Raw genomic sequence first — 16778 nt, forward strand, 5'->3', positions numbered from 1 at the left:
AAATCAAAAGCGTTGCTTCTGGGGATGCAGGAGTGGCTCCCACCTGTCTGTGCCTCCTGCCAGAGGCTCTTGTCCTGGTGGCTTGTCCAGCCTAAATGCTTGTGACAAAGATGCAAAGAGGGCCCACTGGTACATAGCAACTCCTGGCTGAAAGAATGGGATTTTGGTTTCTCGTGCCAGAAGGAAATGTAGCATTTGAATATAAGCCTTTAATACTCTTAAAAAAAAAAAAAAAAAAAAAAAGGAGAGATGAAAGATTTGCTTGACATGACTGATGTCCTCCACAGCCACTGTTTCCTGATATGACAATAATTGATTCCCAGGCAGTCAGTAACTGGGGGACATGCCAGTATAGGAGACTATGGTAATCACATATCCTCTGAACAGAGAGAGACTTAATTCTCTCCCAGGATTTTCCTGAGAAGCTGTGAGAAAGCTCAGAGAAAACAATTCTTATCTTCACTTGCTGCACCTGTTATTGTGCACATGTGGAATGTGTTATGGAGATTGTTTACCAAAAGAGTGATTTCCTAATTGGACTCTAGTGATGGTGTTTTGATTGAGTGACCAATTGGATCCATGTGCATATCAGACTGACTGGCAAGGGTGATGGGTTTTTCTTATAGTATAGTATAGTATAGTATAGTGTAGTATATTTATTGTATTATAGTGTAGTGTAGTGTGGTGTAGTGTAGTGTAGCTCAATAAAGCATTTGTTCAGCCTTCTGCAATCATGGAGTCAATGCACATCATTCCTGAGTCAGGTCTGCTGCTGCTACTATAGGAGACCCTCTTCTACATGTATCAGAGAGCAGTGTATCAGCTCTGAAGCCTGTGGAGCAGTGAGTATATTCTTTTGCAAAGTGTGGGTATGCCTCTAGTAAGCAAAGTCAGAAATCCTTGCTGATCTTGCAACTGCAATAGCCCAGTGTAACTCTGCTTACCCTTGAACACAGCTCAGAAGTGTCTCCAGTGCTGTGATGCAGGAGCATGAGGGATAAGACAACTGGGTTCTAAGCAACCTGGTCTGGTTAAAGGTGACCCTGCTCATTGCACAGAGATTGAAACTGAATGATCTTTAAAGGCTCCTTCCAACCCAAACTACCCTATGAGTCTATGATTAAAAAAAAAAAGTGCTATTTGGTGACAGGAGATGTGTTCCCACTGCACCACAGACCAAACCCTCTGTTTCTGCAAAAGTATGATCAGAGCAGAATCTTCCCTTTGCTTCATCATATATGTTACCTGTCACAGAATCACAGGCTGGGTAGGTTGGAAGGGGCACAGTGGATAATCTGGTCCAATCTCCCTGCTCAGACAGGGTAATTCCAGAGCACATGGCACAGGATTGTGTCCAGACAGGTCTGGAATATCTCCAGTGAGGGACACTCCACAACCTCTCTGAGCAACCTGTTCCAGTGCTCGGTCACGTGCACAGTAAAGAAGTTGTTTTTCCTGTTCAGGTAAAACTTCTTGTGCATCAGTTTCTACTCAATGCCTTCTTGTTCCATTGCTTGGCACCACCGAGCAGAGCCTGACACCCCTCCCTTCAGTTATTCATAGACACTGATGAGGTCCCTCCCCTCTCAGTCATCTCTTCTCAAGGCTGAACAGACCCAGCTCCCTCAGCCTTTCTTCATAAGAGAGATACTCCAGACCCTTAATCACTTTTGTCACCTGTTGTTTCCCCAGTGGGTGTCAGAGTAGGTAAAGTCCCCCACCAGAACCAGGGCCTGTGACTGTGAGGCTGCTTCAAGCTGTCTGTAGAAGACCTCATGCACTTTCTTTCTCCTGTTCAGGTGGCCTGTAGCAAACACACACAACAGTGTTACCTCTATTAGTCTGCCCTTTTTTCCTAACCCATGAGATCTTGACTTGCTTGTTGTCCACCCAAAGACACAGCTCGATACATTCCAAGTGCTCTCTCACACACAGGAAACTCCACCACTGCACCTTTCTGATCTGTCTCTCCTCCCCATAAATCCTGGACTGATAGAAATTCTCTCACACCATTGTTAGATCTGGAAAATAAGGAAAATTTTTATTCCACTACCTTCAAGTTCAAATTGTTTGAAGAAAGGTCCTAAAAAGACTATTCTGGCCCCCCATATCTGACATGGCAGGTGGGATGAGTCTGTCCACATAAAAAGTCTGGCCAGAGGATGAAGTGAGGATTGTATGGGGCTGCTCCCCAGCACTTGGCTGCTTCTTGGTCACACAGGCACACCATTTTTTCACATCGGTCTGTCAGGTTATCTGCAAAAGAAAATGTGAGCTGAGGTTGAGAGATTCTGTATCAAAGGCAAGAAACAGTTTTAGGAGGAAAAATCCCCTAAAAAAGCAGCCCTTGGGGATCAAAGGCTGTGGCAGCAGGATCAACATGTTGTGTTGTGGGTGGATTTGACCCTCCCCTGCCCTCTCTATCAACAGATCTGACCTTGACTGTGACAAAGAGCATCAGAAATTAGCAGCTAAATGTAGATTGGCAATGCTTATAAAAATCTGCTCAGCACAGAGCACTCCCTGCTTCTAGATCTGTGTGAACTATGAGGATTTAATTCAGTAGTCAAAGCTGAAAAGGAAAATTATTTAATCTTAGCCTCAGGTAAAAATATTCCACTGTTCCTCAGTCTGCGAATTTCCCTTCTAACTTCTCCCTCTGCAAAACAGACTGATTTCAAAAGAAAAAAACACTACTTTGAAAGAAGGAGCCTCCCAGAGGGATATTCAGAAACCTGAGGGCGTCAGAGCACCCACCAGGCATCTTTCACTCTTGCTGTACCAGTTGCTGCTGTCTCTCTCTGATCACAGCAGAGGAGCCAAGGAGCTTTGCAGCAGGGCCAGGTACCTGATTTTTATGAGCTAGCAGCTAACAAAGTGATCAAAGTCATACATGGAACTATACAGGAATGCAAATATATGACTACATGGCCATAAATAACATCAAAGCCACTAGCTTAGAAGGCTACATTGCAAATGACTGAGTTTGGGTTAATGAACCTCATCCCACCTATAGGTGGTTTAAATGCAGTTGTTTGGTTAATATTATTTTAAAGGACAGTACCTTGTTTCTTTGAGGCTGCTACCATGGATTATCTAACAGACACAAAACCCTGCACTAGGCAAAGTTTAATGTGCCAGTGCACATGGGCTTCACTCCAAAACCAATTGGAATGAGTATAGGAATTTTTTCAGATTTCACTGGACTTTGATGGATCAACCCTGTATCAGAAAAATAAGAAAGCTGTTCGGAATAATCACGTATTTACTGCTAAAAGTGTTTTAAGGGTCAATGAGGACTTAAGGCCACTCTTCTCTTAGCTACCAGTCTTGCCTGATACTCTCCTTACCCCTGTGCTCCTTGAGCTCTTCCTATGCTATGCCAGCAACTGTTCATCAAATGTGAGTACAAAAGTCTGGATCTGTAACATTCATTCAAGAGGAATGATTTTTTTTTTTACCAGACCCCACAACCAACAGCCTTTTCTATATTCCAGATATCTATTGAATGGAATTTGCCTACAGGTGATGGCATATCTAGACTGAAGAATATAGTTTTGCCAGTTTTTTTCATTCCACAAACAAAACTACCTAATGGTAGCAAAAAGAGGAGAAACACCAAGTAAAATGAGTTTCTGTTTATTTTACATGAAAATGTCTGTATTTATGGTACAGTGTCAGGCAGCAGGCATCTAATTCCTGTTGCATTGAAATGATAGTGCAAACAGTTCTGCTTCTAACACTTCTGGACATCATTACCCTGAGCTCAGCAAGCATGCCTGGAAATTTAATTCTTCATCTCTTTTGTTTGAATGGGGTCAGACATTATACCTTCACATCCCAGTAAGACCTGCCAGTGCTGTAGCCTGGGGTAGGAAATTTGCCTTCAAAACGCATTTCTATAGTTCCTCCTCACCAGGGATATTAGGGGGAGTGTAGCCTTCTGAGGGCTTGTGGAGAACAGTTGATGGATGCATCAGGTCTTGCCTGGACATCAGTTAAGGAATTAATGATATTTGTTTAACTCATGCTTGTTGGCCAAGTCAGAGCAACTGCAGCCTGCTGCACTCCTATGTCCACTGCCATGGACTGAATGATACATCTCATATCTGCAACTTGGATTGTTCCTTCACAGCAAAGAGAAACAGGACTTTTCCCCTGTAAAATGACTAGCAGAAAATATCAGTCAGCTATGGAAATATGGCAGGAGGAAGAGCAGTTGCACATTAAAGTGACGCATTCCTTTGCCAGGACTTTGTATTTACTTGATTGTTCTGGAACTAGGAAAAGAGCAACTGCAGATGTGCTGTGTCCCATCCCCTATCTGCTGGCAGATCTTCAGCTGCTGGTGAGGCTGAGGATTGCACCAGTAAAATATGGTTTTCTGATAAGGTAGAAATAGTCTTTTAATGTTCTAGCAAGTAACTTTGATGATTATGGGGATAAGTTTTACTCTCACAAATTCTTTTCAAACTTTCAAAGTCTTCTACAATGGATTTTACTACCAGGAGATTTCTGGAGACTTAGAAACACAAGTGACGAATTCTAAGACTCAAGTCATCTGGTGGATGTCAAAACAAACTGTGCAAGACACTGACAGGCTGTGACTGTGCAATTCAAACCCTCTTGACTGGGTACCAGCTGTAGAGCTGAGCACAGCCCACACTTGTTGTCTGCCTGAAGCAGTCGAGAGCATTTGATTCTGCATGGTTCCAAATCCCTGCTGGAACCCCAAGACTTCAGGCTGGAGCCCCAAATGGGGCAGAGGTGCAGGCTGGCATCCTATTTAACCTATCTTGCAGCCATGCTAAATAGCCTGGCTCTTCTCTAGCAGTGCTTAAGGGTAGTAAAAAAGTGGACATCCCTGCTGAAGGGAGGGCCATAACTGCAATGGAAAGAGCACCCCCGAAGACCCCCAGCTGTAGGAAGAGGCACGCTTAATGCCAGTGAGCAGAAAGTCTCCAGAGAGTCATCTGCATCCCTGCCAAACTAAGATGGTTTGGGGTCTCCATGGCCCCCAGTCCTGCTCTTCAGCCTGGGTGGATCTCAGGTTACCTAGAATGGGTTGTGCTGGGGCTCCAGCTTTCCTCCCAGCTCCTGGCAAGGAACGGGCAGGGAGCTTGGAAGAGAACGGACATTGCCTAAAGCAGCTTTGAAACTAGCTTGGCAAACACAAACCTGCCTCTGGGGCCTCCAAAGCTCTTTGGTATGCCTGCTGCCTGCAGAGGAGGGAGGGAGGGAGGGAAACCCAGGACAGGAGCCAGCCTTTCCTTACCGCACCGCACGGTGTTCTGCTCACACGCCCACTGGTAGCGCTGCACCTTGGGGTTGCAGCCTTCCTTCTCTGCCGTATCATAGCAGCAGTCATGCCTGTGGCAGCACCTGGGAGACACAGAAAGAGAGGGTATGGGTGTCCTCCTGCATCCTGCCTGATGGCACAGACTCCAGGGGAGCTTTGCTGACACACAGCTCGTGACAGCAATGTTCACCCCAGCCTGTCAGTAAATCATCTGTTGATAATGCAAGTATCCTGGCATCTCTGGGAAAGCTTGCTTGTCTCAGGAGCTCATTAATGCCATATTTTTGCTCCCATGACCACTGCACTTCTTCCTCTGAGCTTTTGCCCTCATGAAAGCATGTGTGGTAAAGACACGATAATCTGTCTGAAAAGGAGCAGAAGTGTGCCTATAAGTTGTGCTATTGTGGCTCACTGGCTTAGGCTTAGACCCATCCCAAAACTTGAAATTGGAGTGTTTCTTGCTTTCCTCAGTATCACCAAGAAGCTTAGTCTCTTCAGTTCACCTGCCATGTGCACCTTGGCACATAAAGGTTCTGAGGGCAGGCTACAAATTAATTAGTCTCAATGGTGAAATTCATATGAGTTAACTTAAGAACCTTAAAAACCATCTACATCTAAGGCATTCACCTATCTTCTCTCTATGCACATCTGCACCACAGTTCACTTTTTCATGCTGCAGAGATCTAACACAGGGTGAAAAGCATCAGATTTGAAAAGTGCAGTTGTGTTTCACTGACCGTAGAGGGAATGAGGAGGAATAGCTCAGCTGATGACATCTATCCTATGGACTAGTCAGTGAGACCATTCTCACTGTCAGTTATTTCTGAATTTATGGAAAACTTGACATCACTTGAATTTTATTCTTGTAATTTAGGGATTCAAATTCCACCAAGAAAAGATTCAGCACTTAGAGATGCTTTCTGCTGAATAGCAAAGGCTGTTTCAGTAAGGATGCAAGGTCAGAGGCTGGAGCCAGAGAGCAGTGAACTCCTGTATTTCCAGGAGACATCTCTGCAAGAACTGACTCTTCAGAGAAACCACTCTACTAACTGGGAAAAACTGAGGCAGGCTGATTTTACATAAAAACCCTGAAGCTGCAGCAAAGCCTAATCCATCCTCAGGGGAATGATAGGTAGCAGAGCAGGCCCATCCCTAGTGTCTCATATATGGGACACTGAGCACCGGAGGCTGTGGTGGAGGGGAGTGCCAGCTATAGAAACGAAAGGTCTGTGAGGTCTGGGGCGTAAGTCAGTAGCCAAATTGATGACTCAGTGGTGGGGGAGTATGGGGAAGAAGAACAATGTGAAGATAGACGAACAATGTGAAGATAGACGAGCAAAGGGAGGTGTTAGGACCCTCTGTGCCAAGGGAAAGAAATTGCTCTTTATGAAGAGCCAGAAGGAACAAAGAGAAAGAGAGGTAGGAGAAGTGAGGACAGATACTGTAGGGGGCAAAAGATGTTCTGTGAATCAGATAAGGACAAGCAAATGAGCACTGAATTTGCACTAGCAAATGGTGTTCTAGCTAGCGGTGAGAACTCGCTGCTCCTTATCTAGCTTGGCAAAACCAGGGGAAGTCACATAAACTCTGCAGAACCACAGGATTTGGGGCATAATTCTGCTTCCCCTTACAGCAGTTCCTCCTGATGATCCCCACAGCTGCAGCAGGGTGACAGGTAGCTTACTTCAACACAAAGCAAAAAGACTTTTGGCTCCTATTTTACAAACATCTGAAAGAACTGTCAAGGAATGAAAACTAAGGAATGCTATTGTTGTCCTTTGCCACCTTCAGATAGTCCCCTCCTGTCTGGAAATGCCCTTTGCTGCACCTGGGTCAGAGTGGTGCTAAGCTTTTAATGACCTGCTAACATTCGGTTACACCAACACAAACAGAGGCAGCCAGCACCACGGCAGAGCACTGGTCATCAGCGATGGCAAACAAACACAACTGTGTCACCTGGGTAGTCAACAACCTGCTCGTCATGGCTGGGCTACGAGACAGCCCTAATGACTACAGATAGCTCCGGCTGGTCCGCAGGGATCAGCTGGCCAGACCCCTGCTGTTGATCAAATGCCAATAAGGTAAGAATTTGTCATGTTGTGTTTGTCACATCAACAGCACCCTCATTGCTGTGTGTCTTTTGCTTTAACCTTGCGACAGAGGAGAAATCTTACTCTTCCCTACGAGTTGGCCAGGATTTAACAGTTGGATGCAATGATCTTAGAGATCTTTTTCAGCCTTAACGATCCTGTGACTTAGATGAGTCATAGATGCACCCTGCCTTTCGTGGTGTTTTCAGGGAAGTGCTGAGCGCCCTTAGGCCGTACTTTACAACCTAGGTGCTGCAGCAATCCAGGGGAACAGAAAGGAGAAGGAGAAACAAATCGATTGAGTCTATGTGGAAGAAATGTCATTATGCCTTGAAGTGATGGAACTGTGAGAGTGGAAGAGTGGAACAAAAGGGAAAAGGTAATTTGTGACAACACCACATCAAAGTCAGTATGTGGAATAAACCTTATAAAAGGATTACCCACTCAATGGCTTTTTGTTCTTTTTCACATAAAAGAGAGGTGCTTAGAAGCACTCTAGCCCTGTCTAGACAGATTGACTGAATTACACACAAGAAAATTACCCTTTTGTAAGGGTCTCTGTAAAAAAACCTAGAAGGTCAAGGAAATGAATAATTTTCAAACAGTATTTGTCACTCACAGCCAGTAGTTTTGCCACCCTTTCTTTTTTAGAATGGCAAATAGGGAAAATTATGTGGTCACTTTGACAGGTGTGGGGTACTCAACTACTCTAATCGTTGCAGTAGTTCTTAGTAACAGATATCGATATTTCTCTGGCAAACAGAAAGTGGAAAATTTTAGGCCTAAATCTAGTGTGGCATTGTTGATTCTTCCTAGCTAAGAACCTAAATAAAACTTTTAAGTTTTTCTACAGCAGCCAAGCATTGCAGCTAAAGAATAATAATGAATGTACTTAGAGGATCAAGCTTCCTTTTTACAAACTATCTGATATTTTGAGTCATTTCCACTTGCAAAGTCTCATTTTGTGCCTTTAGGATAAAATCCTAAAATACTCCATGCAATTTAAACAACAGCAGAAACACTGGCTGGTGAACACGTGGCCACCTTTTTCTTTTTCAGGAGTGATGACTACTTGCATCTCCCAGGGTCACATAAATTTGGATGTCACTCAGTCTCTATGGAAAACAGCTTTTAAGTCCCTCTGCTCACCCCTTCAATAAAAGCAGTGCTCCAAATTAGTGAAGTCATGTTTTACTTTCAAGGCTTTATTATGAAATTTGTTAAAGGATAACAAAAATAATTAAACACCCTACATACACTGCTGTAGATAAGTGCTGTGATAAGCAGGTCAAGAGATATTACTGTGGTTACTCATCGTTTGTGAGACCCATATTGACTGTTTCATAGATTAAATATTTCACAGACAAATAAAGGGACATGATGAGAGGGCTTTGGGAGTGAAACATCTTACTGCATTAATGAAGACAGCTCCATTAGTCTTCTCGTTCATGCCCACAGAGATCTTTATCTTTGATACCTTTTCTTCCTTCACTCCCCTCTGCCCCTTTTTTCTGTCATTCTAATTCAGCAAAATCTTGGTTTGTAGCAACCTGCAACATCTCCAGCATCAAGGTATTCTGGAAAGCTCAGTTTCCTTCCCAGTGAGCTGCAGACTGCCTTCACCCCTACTAAAAGCAGAGCTTGCTTACTAGTAGTACCTGGTCTGGAGACTGTAGATAGACTTGTGTGCTTTGACTTTGATATTTCAAACCTGGCAAGATTACAAATACCAGGCTCAGAGCAACAAGAGTCCACTATCCTCAGCTTTACTCTCATTTACTCTCTTATGCTCATTGCACAGTACAGGAAAAAAGCCTTCGATTTCATGCAATACCTCCGACACTTGTTGGGAATAACAAGGCCAACATCTTCCCCACCAACAAGGAAAAGGGGAAATAACACCATGGTCTCCCTTAGTTTTCTGCCTTGATTCAGTGGGAACTAACAGCCAATTAGGGCAACAGGTTTAATTACTCCTTGCAACTATATGGATTTCTTCAAGAGGACAAACAGTGATATTTCCATCACTTCCATTTTAAGGATTTAGGTGAAATAACCCTCCAAATAACTCCTTTCGTCAGGCAGGGTGTGCTCTCTATGAAAAAACAAACAGCTATTTCAAAAAATTACATCCTGGTTTCTCCTTTGCCCTCTACCCCACATATTACAGTGTCCTAAGAGCTTTGGTGTCATCCAGAAGGAGGTTAAGCCCTCATTCAAATCCCAAGTGATACATGGGTCATCACTCCCAAATCCCGAGTATGTTCATATATACTAAGTTCCCTGCCCACAAGGCAGCAAATGAGTCAGTGGAGTCACAGTAGCACAAACAGAGAAAAGTAGGGAGATCTGCACTGCTTCTGGACACATAGCCAAGGTTTCTCTTACCAGTCCGTTTTATCTTTAGGCCAACCTCGTCCTCCCAGTCCACAGTAGCACCCGTAGCCAATATATGCCAAGGGAGACCGTCCCGTGCCACACGTTATGGCTCCAGCCAGTTCAATGATTCCTCGAGTGTGCAATGAATGGGACTTTCCCAGAGCACCTTTCCAAACTGCAAAGACAGGACACGGTTACACACAAGGATTAAACATGCCTGCTACTGATTTTCCTACTGTCCTTAAAGGGAGATGGTTTTGCTTTTGACTGGTTGGTTGGGTGCAGCCCTGACAATCTAACTAGTCATGACATTCAGCTGGCCAAAGGTAGTCTTGCAGGGAGCTTTGCCTGCGTCTGGGATAATCAAAAGTTGGATGCAGGAATGCCCAAGCATGCTATTTCTTCCACAGGAGCTCAATTCAAGCAGGACTTACTAGTTCTGGTGTACTAGTGTGTGATTGCAGCTGTGTTGCACCCAGGAGCAGTGTGCGTGGTTGTGCTCATCACAGAGCCCAAGCTGTTAAGCTTTGCAGGGTCTGCACCAGCACCATGGAGGCCACCTGTGCTTCACTGTACCCCAGAGCTCCCAAACCTGGGACAGTTTTCCAGCTATGCTGTGGTCCTGACTGGGACATGAAGCAGCAGAGTACAGCCAGGCAACCAGACCTAACCAGGACTCTGTGGAAAGAAATGAAGTTTCTATGTTGCTCAAGATTTCTTACGTTATCCAAGTTGCTCTATTTTTCAGGATCTTTTAACCCATTTTCCAGGTGCAAAACATACTGATAATCCTATTAATCTGCACAGAGGGACAGCTACACGCCCCTGAGCCTGTAGAGTACACACTTTGTCAAGGACAAAGTACCTCTATTAGCCAAGACGTATACAGCCGCTTTCTCTTGTGACTCTGGAAGTGCTGGCAACACTTGTATCCGCTTCCGTTATTATGTTCCACCTAAGTCGTAACAGGTGGGCCACACTAATTTGGGGAAAAAGGAGAAAGGAGCTCTGTGTCAGCTGGGGTGTGTAGATGGCCACCCAAACCAGTCTGGAGATTTTTGAGTTACGAGTCTTTCAGTCTCCTGATTTCGCAGGTTTATTTGGAACTTTTTTAGAAGCCACAGGCTCATTCTTGCAGTAACTGTTATGGAAACCAGGAGTACCCTGCCCCTAATACTCAAACCACTGTGATGCTCAGTCACAAACTTGCTCTTATCCTGCTGTATAAGTTGCTCTTATCCTGCTGTAGAGACAAATAGGAGCATTTCATGCTTGGATTTACTGTGAAGGACCAAATGCACTTTGCACTGCTCTATTGGTAGGATCAAAATCCTCAGCCTAAAAGCCTGACTCATCTGCTCATCCCACCCATGCACAGCTGCTCCAAAATCAAACAGGGGCTTTCCAGCATGCTTGGATGGAGAGGGAGGTGACTCCTGGGAGCTGGGAACTGGCCACTGAAGTTGCTTTGCTACCTGCCCCTGGCTATTGCAGCATGCTTGACCTCTTCAAAGTGTTGTGCAAACACGGGCTAATTAATCCTCTAAACCAGCCAAGGACTCAATACTATTATTAAAACAGTTGCTTTCCTTTTAAAACCTAGCCTCTAATCCCCCTGCTTGGGCCTCTTCCCACATCTCCTGGGCTAGCTTGCCCTCCGAGCCCAATCCAAATGCCAGTGAAGACAAGGAGGGTCTCTCCCCATGAAGGACAAGGCAGGCTTTGCTCCCTCTCCCAGCTCGACCCCCCAGAAGGAGAGGGTGCCACCATTTTCACCCCAGGGATCCACACCTTAGGCTGTCCAGCATAGCCTCAGTCTGCTTCCTGGGGCATTCCTTGGGGATTAAATGCACATTCCTGAAAAAGTAAGCACTGCTCAGCTAAACACTACTTGAGTGTTCTGGTTTCGTGCTAAAAACACATTGGATGGGTTTTATTGAGAACTAAAGAGACCACTTATTTTCCTTGTCTAAACAGCAAGGCTCCAGAGTTAGAAGGGGGCTTAGCTCTCAGGGGAAATCACAAGTAGTGAGCTGCTTTGAATTTGGGGGTATAAATCATGATTTTTCAACCTGTTGCAGTTTGCTGACCCTGAAAATATTCCAGTGGAGACAAAAACGTCTTTGTAGGAATCCCAGCCTTCTGACAAATGGCTTGACTTCTTTTTTAGCTCTTTTACTGGCCTCTTAAGCCAGCACTGCTGGGCTTAGCCTGTTGGCCACTGGCTGAAAATGGTTGAGGCTGCTGTAAGGTAACTGTACCTCACCCAGAAGAAGAAAGGCCATTCTTCTTTTGGGGATATCTCTGGAGATCAAGGAATCACTGTAATTACAGTGCAGAGTTGCTATGAAAGTGGAGAGAACGCCCCAAAGGAAATTGAGTCCAAAAGACTCAATTAGTGTGCTTAGGGCTGTGTGTTCTGCAAGAGGCGTCCAGGCAGCCTCTGATGTTCCTGTTCTTTGAAAGCTGTCTGGGTTTTGAGCCAGCAGTGCGCTGCTGCAGCTGAGAGGTCAGCCCTAGCAAGTACATTTTTAATATTCAGGTGCACAGCTAATAACTTGACCAAGAACTGAAATTGCTTTCTCTATGCTAGGCAGCTGAGCCAACACAGCCAGGAAAGCCTTGAAAATGTCTGAGTCTCCACAGCAGCCTGCTCCTAGCCAAATGTCCTGTTAGCAGCATGTCCAATCATTAGTTAAACTACTAATGGACCACCTTAGAGAAGAACATACCTGCAGAGAGGTGAGCAGAGGTGAATCTGACAACTTAGCACTATTTCCTGCTTAAACTGGCAGCCTTTGCTGTAAATAAAGGTAGGAGGTTGTTTTTTTTTGTTTTAAAACTCTACTGCAGGTATAACCTCAGATGTGCCAGTTTAGTGTTTTGTTGCCTTTGTCTGTAGGGACTTTATGTTAATGGCCATTTATGGCTTTTATAAACGGAATTTTAAAAAACTATTTTAAATTCAGATGTGTTGATAACTGCTCACTCCATGGACATTGGTATAAAAGGAAGGTATTTCAATGGAACACGGACACTAACAACTCTGTAGCAGAAAATTATTAAAAAAGAAGAAGACCTGTGTTTATACAGGTTATGCAAACCATAGCTGGGGCTGGGAAGTGAGGCAGGCAGGCAGCTCACTTACACTGTCCCTCACTGTAAAGTTGAGGATTGTCTAGTGACACTTTTTTCCCTCACTTGGCCACATCACACGGCAGTCCTGGCACAAAGCAGGCAACGCTGATGGCACAGGGAGAGGCTATGCCTGGGCAGGGGGAGGCATGGCAGGAAAGAGGGACCGAGGGAGTGCTACTCACCTGCCTGAAGCAGCGCCAGAAGCAGCAGCAGGCGAGGGCCCATGGGCAGATCTCTCCCACGCTCGGGTACTCCGGGGATCAGCTGCCGGCGCTCCGGCAGTGCCTGGCCCTACTGCCAAGTGAGCCGAGGTGTGGTTGTGCTAAACAAGCCTGCCGGGCTGCTGCCCCGGGCTTTATATACACATGGCTCTGCGCCCGTCTGCAGTGGAACACCCTCTCCTGCGATGCCCCCGAGCCCTAGCGCGGTCCGGTCCGTCCCCGCTGCGGGAGCAGAGGGCGAGGGCTGGCTCTGTTTGCCCAGCATCGCCTTTGGCAGGGAGGGAGGGGCTGCTGCAAGGGCATTAGGCCGGTAGGCTCTGGGACAGCCCAAGACCCAGGCACTAAGCCGGGCTCCTTTAAGCTGTTTGCTTACAGACCCTGGTTAACCTCTGAGAAGCTGCGGCAAAGTGAAGCCTTCAACCGGGCTTTCTGTGGCTTGGGCTCGCTGCTGTGGCATTCCCTTGGCAAGGATCTTCTCCTTTTATAGATCACTTCCCAGGGTATATTTTTATAAATTATTTTATTTTAAGACTGATTATTTTCATGTTTAAAAAAGAAAAGACAAAACTATAAAAATCCAACAGAAAGAATACTGTTAAATGCAGGTACCTAATTATAAACTGACCAAAAGAGCTAATTTGGCCCTACTCCAAGGGATAAATACCCTCTTGGCCTGTTGCTGCACCTGACTAACACCAATAGATTTCTTGAAAACTCCTCAGTATGCGGCTACCAGCCACAGTACGAGACCAGCAGCTGGGTCCAGCCCTGGGGCTCTGGTCACAGCCGGCAGCCAAATCCAGAGGTGGCCTCCCTGTCACACAGCCTCTGCCTGTATGAGGCCACAGGCAACGTGGGCAGGAGAAATGGCCACAGTTATTTTGTCTTTGGGCTTGAAACAGCTTTAGAACTCCTTCTTTCCTTGGTACAGCAGCCACTTGACTTGGGGTCTGAGCATATGCCCCTTCCCTGGTGTGGGCGCAGTGGGCAGGGTGGGCTGCACTTCTGGAGTGGAAGAGGAGGGGAAGGGGGCTGCTTGCCCCTTCTTGGGAACAGCCCAGGACTATCATAGAAGCACTCCTTGCCTGAGTGTTCCTTGCTAAAGCTGTGTTTCCCTTCTGAATGGCATGGGTTTAAATATTTGCTTGCTACACATTGGTAGTAAATCAAAGGTCATCAGCAAGTCGTGTATGCGGCTCCTTTCTGCTGAGACCTGCCCCAGTACAGCTGCTGTCACTCTTTGCCAAGCAAGTTTTCAAGATACAGTACATCCTGGGAGATGCCCTGTGATACAGGGCAAACGAGACAGCAGGATTGAGTAAATCTCATTACAATGACCAGCCTGAAATTTCCATCCCCAGTGATGGGCCATGTGCTGGCAGTAGGGGAGGAGGGAGGATAGCTTGAGCACAACACACACCCAGCTTCTCCCTGCCCTGCACTACCTCAGAGGGGCTCAGGAGAAGTTGCAAAGTTTCTGCCCTTGGAAGCCCCCATCAGTAACTATTCATTTATTCAAGTCATAATGCCAAATCACATAGAATCATAGAATCACAGAATCATAGAATGGTTTGGGTTGGGAGGGACCTTAAAAATCATTTGAAACCCCTGCAATGGGCAGAGACACCTTCTACTCAGACAAGTTGCTTCAAGTGCCATCCAGTCTCACCTTTAATGCTTCCATGAATGGGGCATCCACAACATCTCTGAGCAAACCTGTCCCAGTACCTCAGCGCCCTCACAGTAAAGGATTTATTCCTAATATCTAATCCAAACCTGTCACAATTGGACACAAAATAGAACGACACACATGTTGGAACCTCCAAGGTAAAAAAAGAAGGGCAGTTTATTTTCAGCCTTCATATATACAGAATTTGAAAAGTGACCCTGGATTGGAGGATGCAAAACAATCATTATTTACATGAAAGTGTGCCTGAGAAACTCCATTACAAAAATGTAAACAACAGAAGGCTTAGAAGAACTTAGAAGAACAGGGCGACGCTAACCTACTCTTTTTCATTTAAAAGCCATTGCCCCTTGTACTGTCACTACAAGCCCTTGTAAAAAGTCCCTTTCCAGTTCTCTTGTAGCCCCATTTAGATACTGGAAGGCTGCTCTAAGATCTCCCAGAAGCCTTTTTTCCCTATGATGAACAGCCCCAGCACTCTGTCTTCATAGGAGGGAGGGGTGCTCCTGCCCTCAGATCACCTTCATGGCCCTCCCCTGGCCTCGCTCCAGCAGGCTCACATCATTCTTGTGCTGGATGCAATGCCTCATGTGGGGTCCCAGCAAACTGGAGCAGAGGGGGAGGATCACCTGCCTCACCCTGCTGGCTCACTGCTTTGGATGCAGCCCAGGATGCAGTTGGCATTCGGGGCTGTGAGTGCTCATTGCTGGGTCATGTTGAGCTTCTCATCCACCAATGGCCCCAGGTCCTTCCCAGGGCTCCTCCTGAGCCATTCCCCACCCAGCCTGAGTTTTGTGCTCAGGGCTGCTGTGTGTGGGAGCTGTTGCTGGCACATGTTTGACCTTAAGAATGAGAGTTTGCAGAAAGAGGATGCTGGAGGACAGATGTGCTGTGATCAAAGGCTCTATGGACACAGGGCCTGGGAGAAGGGCAACAAAGAAGGCAGGCTTTGAAACATCATGCGGGGTCGGGCTGAACTACACCCTGTTAGAGTAAACCCCACCCCTGACGGGTACGTGGCTGGCCCAGTTCTTAACTGGGGACCAAGAGGGAGTTGCGAGGAACCTCTGCAGATGCTTTACAGGATTCCTGGGGTCCCCAAGTCCAGAGGAACTGTCACCAAAAGTATCTATTCTGGTAGATATTTGGCTTTATTTACTTTGGATTTATCAGAATAATTTGGATTTACAAACAGACACTTAATCTTTTTCTTCCAAAGCCTTGATGATTTATAAACCTGATCAAAAAAGACATTATGAAGTTTCAGATCACAAATTAATTCTATTTGTTATGTTCTCACAGCACCCCAAATAACAGGTTAGTTTTTTGCCCCCATTCAGCATCAAATACAAAATAAGGAAACAGAGACTCCTGTAATAGCCAAATGTATCTTCAATTTTGGAAGAAGACTTCTTCGGGGTATTAGGAAGGGATGCCCAAATTCAACCTTAAAATGCAAAGCAGAGTTAATATATCATATCCTCATGGTTATTTCACACCACTGACTGGTCAAGTTTGTTAATCTGTGCAGGTACTGATTACTGTTGCCTAAGTTAATTAGCATATTTGTTAAATAGCATTAAATGCTAATCATGTTCTTACTACGTTACAACAAATACACTGGGATCATGAGGGCATTTCTAGTATTGTTTAGGGAAATAAAATTAATTCTCCAATCCCACCTGTTCATGTGAATTTGCATGTCACCTGTTTGAGGTCCACTCTCACTAGTAGCAAGAGGCAGCACATGAGAGTGTTGGATGTCATCGCATCAAACTCAGACTCACACTACTGTCTGTCCCAAACTGCATGCAAAATAAACTTACTTTGAGCCTCAGGTCACTTGTTTGGGGCAATTGATCCGTACTGCTGGGGGGCTGCCAGATAAACTGGCTCTGCTGAAAACAGTTCCCTTGGTGTGTACCACCAAACCAGCTGTCCCTCAGGGGTGGTGGCACTGCATA

General features: G+C 45.6%; 1 protein-coding gene across 1 annotated transcript; it reads right to left on the reverse strand.

The window, feature by feature from the left end:
* Nucleotides 1–2021: 2021 nt before the first annotated feature.
* LOC139593197 (phospholipase A2-like) lies at nt 2022–13381 on the reverse strand. The gene is made up of 4 exons (XM_071433894.1): nt 13089–13381; nt 9778–9943; nt 5276–5382; nt 2022–2256 (listed from the first exon to the last, which is right to left on the reverse strand). The coding sequence occupies exons 1-4, from the start codon at nt 13129–13131 to the stop codon at nt 2093–2095; spliced, it is 480 nt and encodes a 159-aa protein (XP_071289995.1). The 5' UTR covers nt 13132–13381; the 3' UTR covers nt 2022–2092.
* Between the last annotated feature and the right edge of the window lie 3397 nt (nt 13382–16778).

This window comes from Agelaius tricolor, unplaced genomic scaffold (genome assembly GCF_023055355.1).
Source record: "Agelaius tricolor isolate 1412-34295 unplaced genomic scaffold, bAgeTri1.0.p SCAF_9, whole genome shotgun sequence".
Lineage (NCBI taxonomy): Eukaryota > Metazoa > Chordata > Aves > Passeriformes > Icteridae > Agelaius > Agelaius tricolor.

Bases quoted from the DNA above. Each gene is read 5' to 3' on its own strand.
- LOC139593197 (XM_071433894.1), bottom strand. From the start codon at position 13,131: ATGGGCCCTCGCCTGCTGCTGCTTCTGGCGCTGCTTCAGGCAG. The intron at 9,944-13,088 runs GTGAGTAGCACT...CTGTCTTTGCAG, and splicing joins TCTGGCGCTGCTTCAGGCAG to TTTGGAAAGGTGCTCTGGGA. The intron at 2,257-5,275 runs GTAAGGAAAGGC...TTTCTTTTGCAG, and splicing joins GCAGAACACCGTGCGGTGCG to ATAACCTGACAGACCGATGT.